We start from the raw sequence: 15266 nt of genomic DNA, 5'->3' as shown, positions 1-15266 counted from the left end.
AATCATAATAATAAAAGGATCCCTTAATTGTAATTTTTACCCAATATTTTCTAATTTGTTGTCAGTACACCAATGATGGAAGTGGAAAATTTCACAATTTTTATTAAAAACAGCATTCGATTTCCAACGTTCAACTACACCAAGTAAGTAGTTAAGATGAAAAGTGTTGTTAAAGTAATGATAGTATATATTTTTCATCATATATTTTTTCTCTTTGTCTGCAGAGGCAACTTTCTGCCGACCATCACTGACAAGTATATAAATGAATGCAACTTTGACATTGTACACAATACTTATTGCCCTATTTTCAAAGTGGGTGATGTAGTGCGCTACGCACAGCAAAACTTCACCAAACTTGCAGACAAGGTAGTGTGCCAATGCCTTGTTTAATCACCGAGCTTCTACTAATGGGTTCTCACTTTATGAGTATTATTTGAAGTAAAACTGCATGTGCATTGTTTGACAGTCCTTAAAGTGCATTGTATAATCAATGGCCCAGTCAATCTGCAGAACAAGGGCCTGGTAAGCAATAGACAGTCAACATTGCAGCAGAGACAAGTTGCAGAAAGGAAACAAATCAACCTCTTGAGGACAAAAGAATCATCCTTTACCTAAAGATTATCTGCACAGGGAATAATATTAAAAATAATTTAAACTTTTTAGCAGAAGATCTCTTATTATAAATTATATAAATGAACCAGGGTCAGCCCGGTGGAGCGAGTGGTTAGCGTGTCGGCCTCACAGCTCTGGGCTCCAGGGTTCAAATCCAGGACAGGTCCACCTGTGAGGAGTTTGCATGTTCTCTGCGTGGGCTTCCTCCGGGTACTCAGGTTTCCTCCCACATTGCAAAAACATGCATGGAAGGCTGATTGGACACTCTAAAATGCCCTAGGTATGGGTTCGAGTGTGCATGGTTGTCCGTTTCCTTCTGCCCTGCGATTGGCTTGCCACCTCTGTTCCGGAACCAGCTAAGATAGGCTCCAGCACCCCTTGCGACACTAACGGGGATAAAACGGTTCAGAAAATGAGATGAGAGATAAATTAGAGGAGCTCTGTCATTCAGAAGAGTGTCAGATTAGAGCCACTGCTCCTCCTCATCAAGAGGGGCCGGATGAGTTGGCACGGGCATCTGATTAGGACACCTCCTGGACACGTCTTCCTGATGAGGTTTTCCGGGCACGTCCTACCACGTCCTAGCCATGTGGTGGACCCCAAACAGGCTGGGGCAACTATATCTCTCGCCTTGGGATCCTATTGGCAGAGCTGCATGAAGTGACTGGTGAGAGGGCAATCTGAGCTTCCATGCTGAAGTTGCTGACCCGCAAACTGACCTCAAAAAAACCAAACATGAGGATCAAAATGACATACCTTGAGCATATCTTAACACATACATAGTATATACAAACATAGTGAAGTATATATATATATATATATATATATATATATATATATATATATATATATATATATATATATATATATATATATATATATATATATATATATATATATATATATATATATATATATATATATATATATATATATATATATATATATATATATATATATATATATATATATATATATATAATATATATATAATATATTATATAGATAGATGGATGGGCGGGCGGGCGGACGGATGCACAGACGCACATATATCTATATATCTATATATCTGTTCTACCGAACGTCCGGTCGTCCGGTCGACCGAACGCCCGGTCGACCGAACGCCCGGTCGACCGAACGCCCGGTCGACCGAACGCCCGGTCGACCGAACGCCCGGTCGACCGAACGCCCGGTCGACCGAACGCCCGGTCGACCGAACGCCCGGTCGACCGAACGCCCGGTCGACCGAACGCCCGGTCGACCGAACGCCCGGTCGACCGAACGCCCGGTCGACCGAACGCCCGGTCGACCAAACGCCCGGTCGACCAAACGCCCGGTCGACCAAACGCCCGGTCGACCAAACGCCCGGTCGACCAAACGCCCGGTCGACCAAACGCACGGTCGACCAAACGTACGGTCGACCAAACGTCTTTCGAGGAAATGTCCAAGGACCCTATATTTTGACTAACTAAGGCTATCAAGAGAAAAGCACTAATAATAATGAGCAAAGCCAGTTATTAGTTAAGCAAGTGTATTTTTCATTGCAAGCAAATGTCTAATAATATGAAATAAAATCATGACACTTTCCCTTTATGTACCTCCTTCTTAGGGGGGAGTGATAGGAATAAAGATTGGCTGGATATGTGATTTGGACAAATCAGATGGCCATTGCAACCCTTCATACTCATTCACCCGACTGGATGCAATGTCACAGAAGAATGCTGTTTCACCTGGGTACAATTTCAGGTATTCAGAACGAAGGCCTTCATAAAGCATGAGATATTACAACACTGGCAAAACTAGGGAATCATCACTCTCGGAAGATAATTAATCAGTTTTATGCTGGTGGTGATGGTGGGTGGGCCGTCAGATAATATTCTCATCACATGAAACAGAGGTAAAGAACATTGATCACAGGTTTAAAATCATTCTAGATCTTGACCTCCGAGACTGAGTTGTTGGAGCGCATGCACTGTGCATATGTGGCGCAAGGTAGCAAGATCTGGGTATGTTGCTACTCATTTTGGCTATTTTCAAATCCTCAGGGTCAAAAAACTATGCATGAAGAGATAAAATATCAGAACTTGGACATGATGTTGTAATTGATGTTGCCAACTGTTTAACTGGAGGTTTTTCATTGTGATTGGGACTCAAGACTGTCTTTTGTTCTGTCAAACTGGCGATGTAGTACGCTGTTGAAGCCTATATAAACTCCAAAAATTATCAAGTATGTTTCTAACTCTTTAGCAATTACACAATGCCATCCATGAATCGTGAATGGTTTGTAATCTTTAAGAAGCACACATCCACAATAAATCTAGTTAATTTCTAGTAAGGAGTTTATACATCTGAAAAAACAACTTCAGGAGCAGGTTAAGAAAGAGTGAGATCAATTTAGTAGGAAAAGGTTTATTACCAAACTGCAAAGTGGAGAGTGAAAGCAAGCTCTAACAGTGGAGTACTGTTCAGCGCGATGTTCTTGCAACTCTCTGAATGAACAGTCTTTATATAGGAAAACAGGGTAATATTTCTAAGACAGCGATGTAGGACAAAGTTTATGTGAACAAACTTTAGGCTGATATGGTTAGACTTTTTCAGAGCTAAGTTGTATACTAACACTATTTTTTAAGCGAGTTGGCCACATCGAACAATACAAACAAACAATTTGCAAAGCCGGCTAGTTAGCCTATCTTACAATTCGCGAAGCGAGCAAACAATTGCAAGGCCAGCTAGTTAGCCTATCTTACATTCCGGGTGCTTAACAACAGTAAAACCAGTTTGGCCGGTCTATCTTATATTCTACAATCTTAACAAACATTTGTAAAACCAGTTTGGCCACCTGGCTCGACATGAACAAACAATTATTAAGCCAGTTGGCATAGTCTATCCCACAATTCCCTGTTGTGAGTATATAAAACATAAGAATTTTGTTGGTTAGCGACGCTACTTTTAAATGAAATTCTTCACAAATTACTTCAAACTGGAGTTTAGACTGACCAGATAGGGGCAAAAAACCTTTACACAGTTGATGGCAAATTGCTCCCTTGACCTCCCGCTGGGGACGGTCGCCTCATGGTCTGGCGTCTCAGAATAAACACTATTCAGTTTTAGGCAGTAGCGCAACACCAGGGTCAGATTGGGATACGGATTGTTGCATGTGCATACGAGTTAGCATTAGCTGGGTTTCAACAATCATGGTACGTTTGACTGTGGCATTATGGGTATGTTTGATCAAAGCTGAGAAGCAGGGTAAACCACGGGTTAGGATAACAAGCACGAGAGCAATAACAGTTACGAATGGTACTAGGGCTCTCAAAAGAGTCTGTGTCCATGAGCCTGAGCGAAACCATTCAAGCCACCCTTGTTGTGGAAGCGGATCTTTGGTCATAGCGTTCTGTATGTTCTTCATAGTTTGTAGGGCATCATGGACTGAGTAGGATCCGTTGTCAGGGATGAATGTGCAACATGAGTCTCCTACCATGGCACACACACCTCTCTGCTGGGCGGTTATTCTGTCAAAAGCAAGGCGGTTCTGGATAATCATTTGGGTCATGGCGGTTATTAGGGCCTCTCTGCCTTGTTGTAGTCGGATTGATGCATTAACATTGGCCTGGAATCTGCAGTCGATGGTTTCCATACATAGGTTGTTCTTTGCTGTTCCTACCCAGGGGAAGAGAGCTAGCAGGATTTTGGCGGAGACTGACCAGTGTTTGTGTCCGAGGGGGACATCTGAGTCCCACACTGGATCACGGGGGAGAAAATTGAGGCTCCAGCGTTGACGTGGGTTGGCGTCGACTGTGGGGATTAACTCTGTTGTAAGGATGTATGTGTGGTCGGAGACAGACGTAGGGACGCCAGTTCAATTGGCGTAGATTATCACATACACTAACCATCCGCAGAGCTACCATACTTGGACCAGTACTGTCTATGATTGGGAAGAGACTTGTCTGATCTCGGCTCACCTGGTGACCTGAACTTCCTCTAAAGGGGTCTTGGGATCTGGTCCACTGAATTTGAAACAGGATGGATAACAGTCTGTCCGATTGTTGCACTGGACGTTGCAGGATTGACCGTTGCTGCTAATGGCACCACGACCATGGTATGTAGGCGGTCGAACTTTGCCGGATAGGATTCTTTCGGATTACCCAGGATACAATTGTAGGTGTGGTTGGCGAGTTCCTTGTTCTGAAAGTTGTCCCATAGCTGTGGGCTACGACAGTGGGCATGAGGGAACAGACATAACAACTCTCATTGGTTGTGGCGCAGGCTGTGAGTACGGCCTATCTGTACCAACTGTTCCTCATCATCGGGTGGTGGGTGTTTTCTTCTCCGGTTTGGATATGGGTGAGGATTGGGTGTGTCTCCTCAGGCTTAGGTGTTCCTGCCAGACGGATTTCGAGTAGGCGTGTCGCTGATCGTCTTACAAAGGGGTTCACACCAATCACTTGGGGGACCATGGCTGGACTAGCAGATGGTGATAGCGAAGAGGGGGTCTTTTCCTGGTCGGTCTGGTCTGAGGTATTGTTCAATGCAGCCTATTTGTTGGATATTGGTCGTTGGCTGCTGCACATATGGGTTGCACGCATGGTGGGAGGGCTTATGCTACTGCGTCCAGTCGTTTTGAAAAGACGGCGACAGGGCGTAGTTTAGCACCATGTTGTTGGGGAAGGGCAGACGTCATAATCCTGACTTGCAGTCAACGGTTTGAACAAAAAGCTTGGTGTAGTCTGGCAGGCCCACGACGGATGAGTCTAGTATGGCTTGTTTAATGGTGTTGAAAGCTTCTTCAGCAGCTGGAGTCCATTCTACAGGATCTGACAGGTTCCGGTCTTTGTCACTCATGAGGTCCAATAGTGGCTGGGTGATTTGTGCAAAGTCAAGCATCCATCCTCAACAGTAATTGGCTAACCCAAAGAAAATCATGACTTGCTTCTTGGTCTTGGGTCTGGGGGCATCTCTGACGGCCTTCTTCCTGTTGTCTGTTAGCCTTCGACCTTTTTGTGACAAGATATGTCCCAGAAATGTGACTTCAATCTGGCAAAATTGAAGCTTAGATAATGAGGCCTTGTTCCTCGTCTTTTCCAGGTGTTTGAACACTGATGAAAAAGTGAAAATCAGACATAGGCATTGTCGTCATCATTGACCTGACAAAAAGCTTAGTAGTCATCATACCCTCAGCAGCGTATGATGAAATTGTATAGTGCTTCTCCACAAGTTCGTCTTCCCAGTCAAGACACATTTATGACTTTTTTATGACATATTCATACTTGTTAGCTCTCCGCCTTGAGCACCATCAATCCGGCGACTGCAAGTTGCCTCACCGATGCCAACAAGAATAAGATGGATCACTTACCTCACACAGTCTTTATACTTACCCTCCTTCAGTCAGCCTGTGGAAGGCAGATCCACGCCGAACGAACTTCCTGTTAACTGGAAGCAGTGAGCCGCTGCACCCGTGCGCGCCGCCATCTTAGATATATGGGCTGTTTTCGGTTTTCTTCTGCGGTTGGGCTTGCAATTTCGATGTCGTCCCCATAGATGAGGACTTGTGTGGTCTCTGGATGCGGATGGTAACTCATGCATCTCTGGATCTCTGTGGAGAATATGGTTGGGCTGTCGCAGAATCCTTGTGGCAATCTGGTGTAGGTGAACTTTCTGTTGCCAAAGGTGAAGCCGAACCATCCTTGTGCTATGGCATCCAGTGGGATTGAGAAAAACGCATTACTTAAATCAATGACGGTGAAGTATTTCTGTGTCGGTTTCAGTTCGTTCAGCAGCGTGTAGGGGTCTGGGATGTTGGAAGCACAGGATTTCACTGATTCATTGACCAGGTGTAAATCTTGGCCCACCCTCCACCCTCCCCCTAGTTTCTTTACGGTGAAGATTGGCGTGTTGCATTCTGCACGATCACCTTCTACGAGTATGCCTGCATCAAGCATCAATGCCTTCTTTTTGATCTGGTTTGATCAGGTACTGTCGTACCCGAGGGTGCTAAGCGTTTCTGGCTTTGATGGTGACTGGTTTTGCTGTGTTCATTCGTCCGACATCAGTTTTGGACTTGGACCATAGATTATCTGCTACAGCAGGGAAATCTGTCTCGCTGTAGAGTAGGTCCACGGGCTTGTCTAGTCATGCGTACTTGTGTGTGGAGGGGATGGTTTCGATGACCCAGTCCAAGCTCCTTCTGGTCACTTGTCCAAATTCGGGGATCTCACACCACTGATCTCACTCGGATTCTTTTGTTTGCAGCAGATAGTCGGTGAAGGGTCCAAAATCCTTCCATTCCATGGTGAACAACTTGTTCAGTGGGACATGAGGGTGGTGTCCCATTGAGGTCAGCATTAGTGAAGCTGGTGGGAGTGTCACCGTGGCAAAACAGAGTACTGGGTCAGTTGCATATACATGGTTAATTGTGATTCGTTGAGTGGACAACTGTGAGAATTGGTTTAACCACTTGACGTCCGGTCTCTGGTCTCCCATGAACTTCAGGGTGACATGTAACGGCCATGTTTGTTGTTCCTGTCCTGGTGCTGCTGGGCAGATATCTACAGCCTGTTCTCTCAGGCTTTCAGCTACCTTGGCAGAATCATTCCCGACAATGTCGAGAGAGTAGAAGGTGTTGGATTTGGGGGTGTGGAAGATGTTTTCGGTCTGTAATTTCCTGGGTTGGAGGCCATTTTGGGTGGCCACTAGGCTTAGCCCAAGCTGGACCATGATATCTTGTCCCAGTAGGTTGATCGGACATTCGGAGCATAGGACAACGGGGGCAGTGACTTTGATTCCGTCCTCATCTTCTAGGACGATAGCTTGGGAGTAGACTCTTCTCTGTGGGACGCTGGCTACTATAACCTGGAGGGACAGGATGCTGGGCTTGACTCCTGGAACCTTGTTGGACAGGATGTCCGATCAGCCCCTGAATCCACCAGGAACCAAACTGGTGTGCGATGAAGTCCTACCAAGAGTTGTACTCGGGGTTTGTTGTCCAAAGATCGGGTGTCTGCCATATAGACTGACAGGTCCATAACTGGGAAGGGCAGGGGTTCCTTGTTACCTAGGTTAATTTCTTCTTCCCCTTCGTTTCCCTCGTTCTCCCATCCCCTCATGGAAAGTTCGAGGGAGTCCTCTTGGACGGACTTCTGGCGTCATTGTGGCTCGTCGTATTGGGGTTCCCTGTCCTCCCGTTGATTCTGTGTTCCTGAGTGATGGAGTCCGAACCGTCTCTGTGGGTGAGACTCGAGACAGTTTCGGGCCCAGTGTCATTTCTGGTGTCAGTTGTACTATCATCTTTCAATTCGTTCATGGGTTTGCTGGTCAATGTTGCGGGGTCCTGGGGCATCTCTCGGGGGTCTGTATCCTCCGGCGGCCAACATGGTGGTGGCTTGAAGCACCTCGGTTATCATTTGTGCGCTGGCTGTCACCTGGGCCCATTTCTTCATGGAGCAATGTTCTCTTCTGCGTGACTTGGCCATTGGAGTAGGTCAGCGGATGAGGCAGTCTTGTAGGTGACGAAGTGTTTTTATGACGAATCCGGAAATGGGAACTTGGAGTCATTCGATAAACCATTTTTTCAAATGGACTCGGAATGGGCCGTTTTCACCAGCATCATACATCATACAGCTGTTGGACTTGACACAGCTTTCTAATCTGGCATAATATTCACTTGTAGTCTCCCCCTCTTTCTGCGTACATGTCCCCATGTTAGGTCCCCATGTTAGGTTCATTAATAATTACCTTCGTCCGTAATTATCAATAACTGCAGGCAGACATATTATTCAATTATTGACATTTAATTAAATAGAATGGATCACGGATAAAACCTCAGAGGGGAGATTCAACAAGCCAGAGTTTCTCCTACAACTTCAGAACGTCTCCTCGAATAGACATTTTCGTACGACTCTTATTGCCATGAATCAAAACAATTTACAGAGTTGTTGATCATTCTATCACGTATGAGTAAAAACAACATTTGGAACTACAAAAACAATCAAAGTATTTTACCAATAACAAGGCAGGAGACTAGACCAAACAACATTTGGATTAGAACAATTATGCCTTCCCTTGACCTAAGAATCATATAACAATTACATAAAGAAAAACCCGAAGTGCGTCACGAGGTATAGTCGCTATGTTGTAAATAACAGAAACAACATTCTTGTTATTTCCCGAATTGCCCTGGCCTCGTTACAAAAGGGACCACCGAATCTCGTAGACTCAGATTGGGTGAATTGTTTGTATAAACATCCTGGAACAGGCAGTCCAGGTTAAAGATGACTTGGCGGTTATTGGTGACCTTGCAACACTGAGAATAATAAGAGAATGATTTAACAAAGAAATGACTTAATACAACTATATTTATAATAGTAATACAGAATAAACCCAACACCCCATACAATGGATTTGTATATATTTCACATCCGGTAACTCTCCAATTTTCATTTTGCAGTCTGACAATAAACCCACTCCTTTTGTTGATTATGACCCATATTAATCACTTACTTAATAGTTTAACAAGTATTTTCAAAATTACCTGAAATTAATCTCAATACTTCCTGATTCACCCAATATCTGTGAATATACCAAGACCACATGTCCCTGATTTATTCTTAGCAGAGTTCCTGACTCTATTTTGTTCTACCTACGTTGGTACCAGACCACAAACTATAATGTTCTACGTATGTTGGTCCCAGACCACAAAATGTCAATACTACCACAGTGATATTACTCAAATTATCACACTTCACGGTTACAGAAATCAAAGGGTGAACTCTTGATCTTTCTCGTTCCGAACCTGCCCTATTTCGGGGGACCCGTTACCAGATCACCAGAGCGGCACGGAACAGCATATAGTTAATGGTTCACTTGAGTTGCTGCCAAGCCTTTATCATGGCGAAAAGAGTCAAGGTAAAAAAATGTGGTTCTTTTAAGACTGAATGGCTGTCGGATCATATGCAAAGAGAAAAACTTGGAAAATTTGGACAGGAAAGTTCTCCCCTGCAAATATGCAGCAAAGCTAAAGTTGTAAGCGAGTTTTCCGATGGAAAACTATTGCATATAAATGGAAACTTGACTATCAGACATTCAGCAGAAAAGTCATTTGAACAAGAATGAGAAATGAGAACGGCCGGCGTGAAAGATAACGTAAAATTTACCGTATTTACTCGTATATAAGCCGCATTTGTCGGACCAAAATGATGACTGAATCGAGGGCATGGCTTATACGCGCATAAAAAGACAACATGCACTAAAGTGCAAGGTGACAAAGACAAAACGCCATAATGCAAGACACTGCGGCCTGATACGTTAATTTATTTCAAAATAGAGAAAAGCTATACAGCTAAAATAATTAGCAAATTAGCTTTGCGTTAGTGTTCGTTGATAGCGCTGGCACACCTCAACTACACAGATACTCTGGTCACAGAGTGAGACGAAGACACACATGATTTATCAGCTCCCTTTATGTGAATTCCAAGGAATTGACAGTGCATGGCATTCTTCTCCGCCAAACACGCTACAGTCAACTTTTAGACGAGCATAGAAAATTTCGCTGAAAACATTCGCAGTACTCCATGAAGAACTACAATCTAACTACAACTACAGGACCCCAAGCTTTCCGCCCAAGTGCTTAAACAATATAACATGAAAACTTAAGGATTCTGAGCTGCCCACTTAAGTGCCTCAACTGATATGGACCCTCACAATGTGCCTTTGATTCATACAGTATCTCAGAAGGCTGATTGGACACCTTACATTTCCTCATAAACTCCAAATAACCTCATAAAGGTATGTGTGTGTGTGCATGGTTGTCTGTCTCCTTGTGCCCTGTGATTTGCCGGTTCAGGCTGTCCCCTGCCTCTAGCCCGGAGTCAGCATGTGATAGGCTCCAACACCCCCCGCGACCATAGTGAGGATAAAGTAGTTCAGAAAATGAGATGAGATCATAAGTAAGTTGATATGTCTGTGTTTTTAAATGCAAAATATCAAATTATTCCATTTAAAAAAGCCAAAAGTTTATCTTGACGAGAACCTGATGCTTTTCAATGACAGAAATTACAATTTTCTTACCAGAAGTTTAAGATGTTGTGGTGCCCTAATTTGTTCTAATATCAAATATCTCGATTCATTTGATTGTTGATATTACTGCAATAGTTGTCACTTTCGAACAAGAAATAAATGGAAAAAATCAAATTGGAATTTTGTTTTATTTCAAAATAACAAATGTACAATCATTTCTTTTTTGTGTTCCGAAAGAGTGTTGCCTACATGTAGACAAATTCAAAAAGGAAGTAAGGGGAGCAGTACAACCAGGAAGTTTGTCCACAGCGGTGTAGTGTTCACCAGGTCTCTGGGTCCAGGTGTCTTTTATACCAACCTCGTTAGAAGTTTGACCTCTTTCACAGCCAGAAATGTTGCTTGTTTGTAGGTTACCAAATACCGTATTTTCACGACTATAAGATGCACCGCATTATAAGGCGCACCTCAATGAATGACACATTTTATTTTTCCCCATATATAAGGTGTACCCCACTGTAAGGCGTATCGCTCCGTATTATACTGGTCTAGCGCACCACATTATATGGGTCTACTCTAGAGGCTGGGGTTATGTTATGCATCCACTAGATGGTGCTGCCCTAAAGGGAATGTCAACAAAACAATCAGATAAGTCAGCCAAACTTTATTAATAGATTAGAAATCAGCTTTCTGACAACTCCATTCGCTCCCAACACGAATAAAGAACATTTTTTTAATTTTCTCTGAGGTTTAGTATTAGTCAGCAATAGCATGATAACTCACGTTGAACATGTGGGCAATTGCGGCATCCCACACGTACATCTCCGTCTCACCAAAGTCGTCATTGGTCGAGTCAGTAATTTCTGCCTTCCTGAAAGCTCGGACCACAGTTGAGACTTCTACTGGGAATGACAGCTAACATTGAATTAATGTGCTAGATCAAGCTCAACCGAAATGAAACGCCGTTATATATCTCAGCATTCACCGTGCACCGGAAATAGTCTGGGGCTACTTGCCGTAGTTGTGAGAGCTGTTGCGGCTCAATATTGATCCATATATAATATATTTATATTTAGCTATCTAGCTCTGAATGCTCGGTGGACGCCAACATCTAGTGGCAGGAGTTCTTTTGTAAATCCACCCAACTGAGCAAACTCAGTCACGGGTACACCACACTTATGGTTTTCTATTATTTCTTGCTTAATAATGATTGTCATCATACGCTTTTTCTTTGCACGATCATTCATTGCTCTGGCTTGCTTTGGCCCCATTGTTTTTCCCTAATTATGCACGATTAACTGTTAGGTTCATCAATGATTATACTTTAATATAATTATAAAACAATACAAGGAGACACCCGTTAAATTAAGGACATCAATTATTTAGCATCTCTGATGTTACTTGCAAGGAGAGTTCATCCTGACATCGTCCCAGTCAAAAATTTTTAGTGAGCGACATTTTCTCCTGCCCATTTAAGGCCTCAAATCAAAACAATTACAAGGTTATTGATTAATCCAATTACGTAAGCAAAAACAACTGCAACAATCATCGCATATCAGGTATTCATTAATAACAATTAAGGTCGGAACTCAAATACAACTCCATTGGAAATTAAACAAACACGCCTCCATTCGGCAAAAACAATTCCATAATCAAGCAAAACGAGCGTCACGATTTAAGACAATATGCGAGAAATCACGGAGGTTGGTTGATTGCGATCCCACTGAATCGGCAATTGCGTAAGCGTCCTTCACAGGTCTGCATCACGAACTTGCATCTGGGTGAGGCGTCAAGGTTTAATCCAAATCAAACAATCAACAGTCCTTGGATCCATGTGAGAAGCCAGGGTTTCTGAACCATTTTGATAAGTCCAACTTGATAGCGACCTTTCCCTTAGGTCATCAAAGCAAATGCACCAAAGTGACCCCTTCCAGCGTCAATGTGCTAAGTTAAACAAAGCATTTCCAATATATAATTATGTATAAACTTAAAGAAAGCCAATCACATATATAATAAACCCAACATGAACAAAAAAAAACACTTACTCAACCGCATGGACGGCCGCATGGGAACCATCTCGTATGCTTTTATCTCAAAGCAAAAATTTCTTATCCCAAATTTCTTGTAAATTGGGACACTTGTATGTCAAGGTATTACTGTACTTTGGTTTACATAACCCAAAATGTTGATTTGCTTCTTTTGAAGGTTTGCTAAATATTATAAGATGGAAAATGGGACTGATTACAGGACACTGGTGAAAGCATATGCAATAAGGTTTGATGTGCTTGTCAATGGAGACGTGAGTACTGGATACACTATTACACACAGCGCTGCTCACCATCATTGGCCTTTTTTTCTGATCGCTACAATATCTTCATCTTAATTAATGGAAATAAATTAAATTTATATAATCAGTATCTTTAAATTAGATACACAGAGAAAATAGTATATTTGAAATAGATCTTTTACCTTCAAAAACAAACAGTCGGCCCGGGATCTGAGTGGTTAGTTTCTGAGGTCTTGGGTTAAAATCCAGGTCGGTCCTCTTGAGTGGAGTTTGCATAATCTCCCCTGGCCTAATTGGGTTTTCTCCAAGGACTCCGGTTTCCTCCCACATTCCAAAAACATGCATGGTAGGCTGTATTCTAAATTTACTCGAGGTATGAGTGTAAGCATGAATGTGTGTCCATCTCCTCGTGCCCTGCGATCGGCTGGCCACCGATTCAGGGTGTTGTCCCCGCCTCGTGCCTGAAAATCAGCTGGGATAGGCTCCAGCATTCCCCACCTAGTGAGGACAAACGGTCAGAAAATTAAGGATATAATGAAAAAAAAACATGTCCAACAATAATGGCACCCTTTCTTTCTTTATTGAATTGAATGTTTTTATTGTCATTATACCGGAAAAATGAGATTTAAAGATTTCAGCACGGTGTGCAGAAATAAAAACAACAGACAGACAAATAAATAAAATAAATAAATAGACAGACAGACAGACAGACAGGCAGACAGGCAGACAGGCAGACAGGCAGACAGGCAGGCAGACAGGCAGACAGGCAGACAGGCAGACAGGCAGACAGGCAGACAGGCAGACAGGCAGACAGGCAGACAGGCAGACAGGCAGACAGGCAGACTGGCAGACTGGCAGACTGGCAGACAGGCAGACAGGCAGACTGGCAGACTGGCAGACTGGCAGACTGGCAGACTGGCAGACTGGCAGACTGGCAGACTGGCAGACAGGCAGACAGGCAGACTGGCAGACTGGCAGACAGGCAGACTCGCAGACTCGCAGACTCGCAGACACACAGACACACAGACACAGACTCACAGACACAGACTCACAGACACAGACTCACAGACACAGACTCACAGACACAGACTCACAGACACAGACTCACAGACACAGACTCACAGACACAGACTCACAGACACAGACTCACAGACACAGACTCACAGACACAGACTCACAGACACAGACTCACAGACACAGACTCACAGACACAGACTCACAGACACAGACTCACAGACACAGACTCACAGACACAGACTCACAGACACAGACTCACAGACACAGACTCACAGACACAGACTCACAGACACAGACTCACAGACACAGACTCACAGACACAGACTCACAGACACAGACTCACAGACACAGACTCACAGACACAGACTCACAGACACAGACTCACAGACACAGACTCACAGACAGACTCACAGACACAGACTCACAGACACAGACTCACAGACACAGACTCACAGACACAGACTCACAGACACAGACTCACAGACACAGACTCACAGACACAGACTCACAGACACAGACTCACAGACACAGACACAGACACAGACACACAGACACAGACACAGACACAGACACACAGACACAGACACACAGACACAGACACACAGACACAGACACACAGACACAGACACAGACACAGACACAGACACACAGACACAGACACAGACACACAGACACAGACACACAGACACAGACACAGACACAGACACACAGACACAGACACAGACACAGACACACAGACACACAGACACAGACACACACTCACAGACACACACTCACAGACACACAGACACAGACACACACTCACAGACACACACTCACAGACACACAGACACAGACACACACTCACAGACACACAGACACAGACACACACTCACAGACACACAGACACAGACACACACTCACAGACACAGACACACACTCACAGACACACAGACACAGACACACACTCACAGACACACACTCACAGACACACAGACACAGACACACACTCACAGACACACAGACACAGACACACACTCACAGACACACAGACACAGACACACACTCACAGACACAGACACAGACACACACTCACAGACACAGACACACACTCACAGACACAGACACAGACACACACTCACAGACACAGACACACACTCACAGACACAGACACACACTCACACTCACACTCACAGACACAGACACACACTCACAGACACACACTCACAGACACAGACACACACTCACAGACACACACTCACAGACACACACTCACAGACACACACTCACACACACACTCACAGACACAGACACACACTCACAGACACAGACACAGACACACACTCACAGACACAGACACAGA

General features: G+C 44.0%; 1 protein-coding gene across 19 annotated transcripts in view; it reads left to right on the top strand.

Annotated features, from left to right (window-relative positions):
- The window catches only part of LOC144198439 (P2X purinoceptor 3-like), a 205747-nt gene that overhangs the window by 44559 nt on the left and 145922 nt on the right, over positions 1 to 15266 (top strand). For 18 of the 19 annotated variants that reach the window (XR_013326709.1, XR_013326710.1, XR_013326711.1 and 15 more), the window contains 4 exons: positions 66 to 143; positions 225 to 366; positions 2222 to 2358; positions 12826 to 12919. Coding sequence is in view for 16 of the 19 variants with exons in the window: in XM_077719457.1 (XP_077575583.1) it covers positions 66 to 143; positions 225 to 366; positions 2222 to 2358; positions 12826 to 12919 (451 nt within the window). In the remaining 3 variants the exon portion in view is untranslated. The remainder of the gene's footprint in view (positions 1 to 65; positions 144 to 224; positions 367 to 2221; positions 2359 to 12825; positions 12920 to 15266) is intronic. The other variant, XM_077719454.1, reaches the window with a different exon arrangement.

Source organism: Stigmatopora nigra, chromosome 6 (assembly GCF_051989575.1).
Source record: "Stigmatopora nigra isolate UIUO_SnigA chromosome 6, RoL_Snig_1.1, whole genome shotgun sequence".
Lineage (NCBI taxonomy): Eukaryota > Metazoa > Chordata > Actinopteri > Syngnathiformes > Syngnathidae > Stigmatopora > Stigmatopora nigra.
This window is presented reverse-complemented; position numbering and strand designations above follow the sequence as displayed.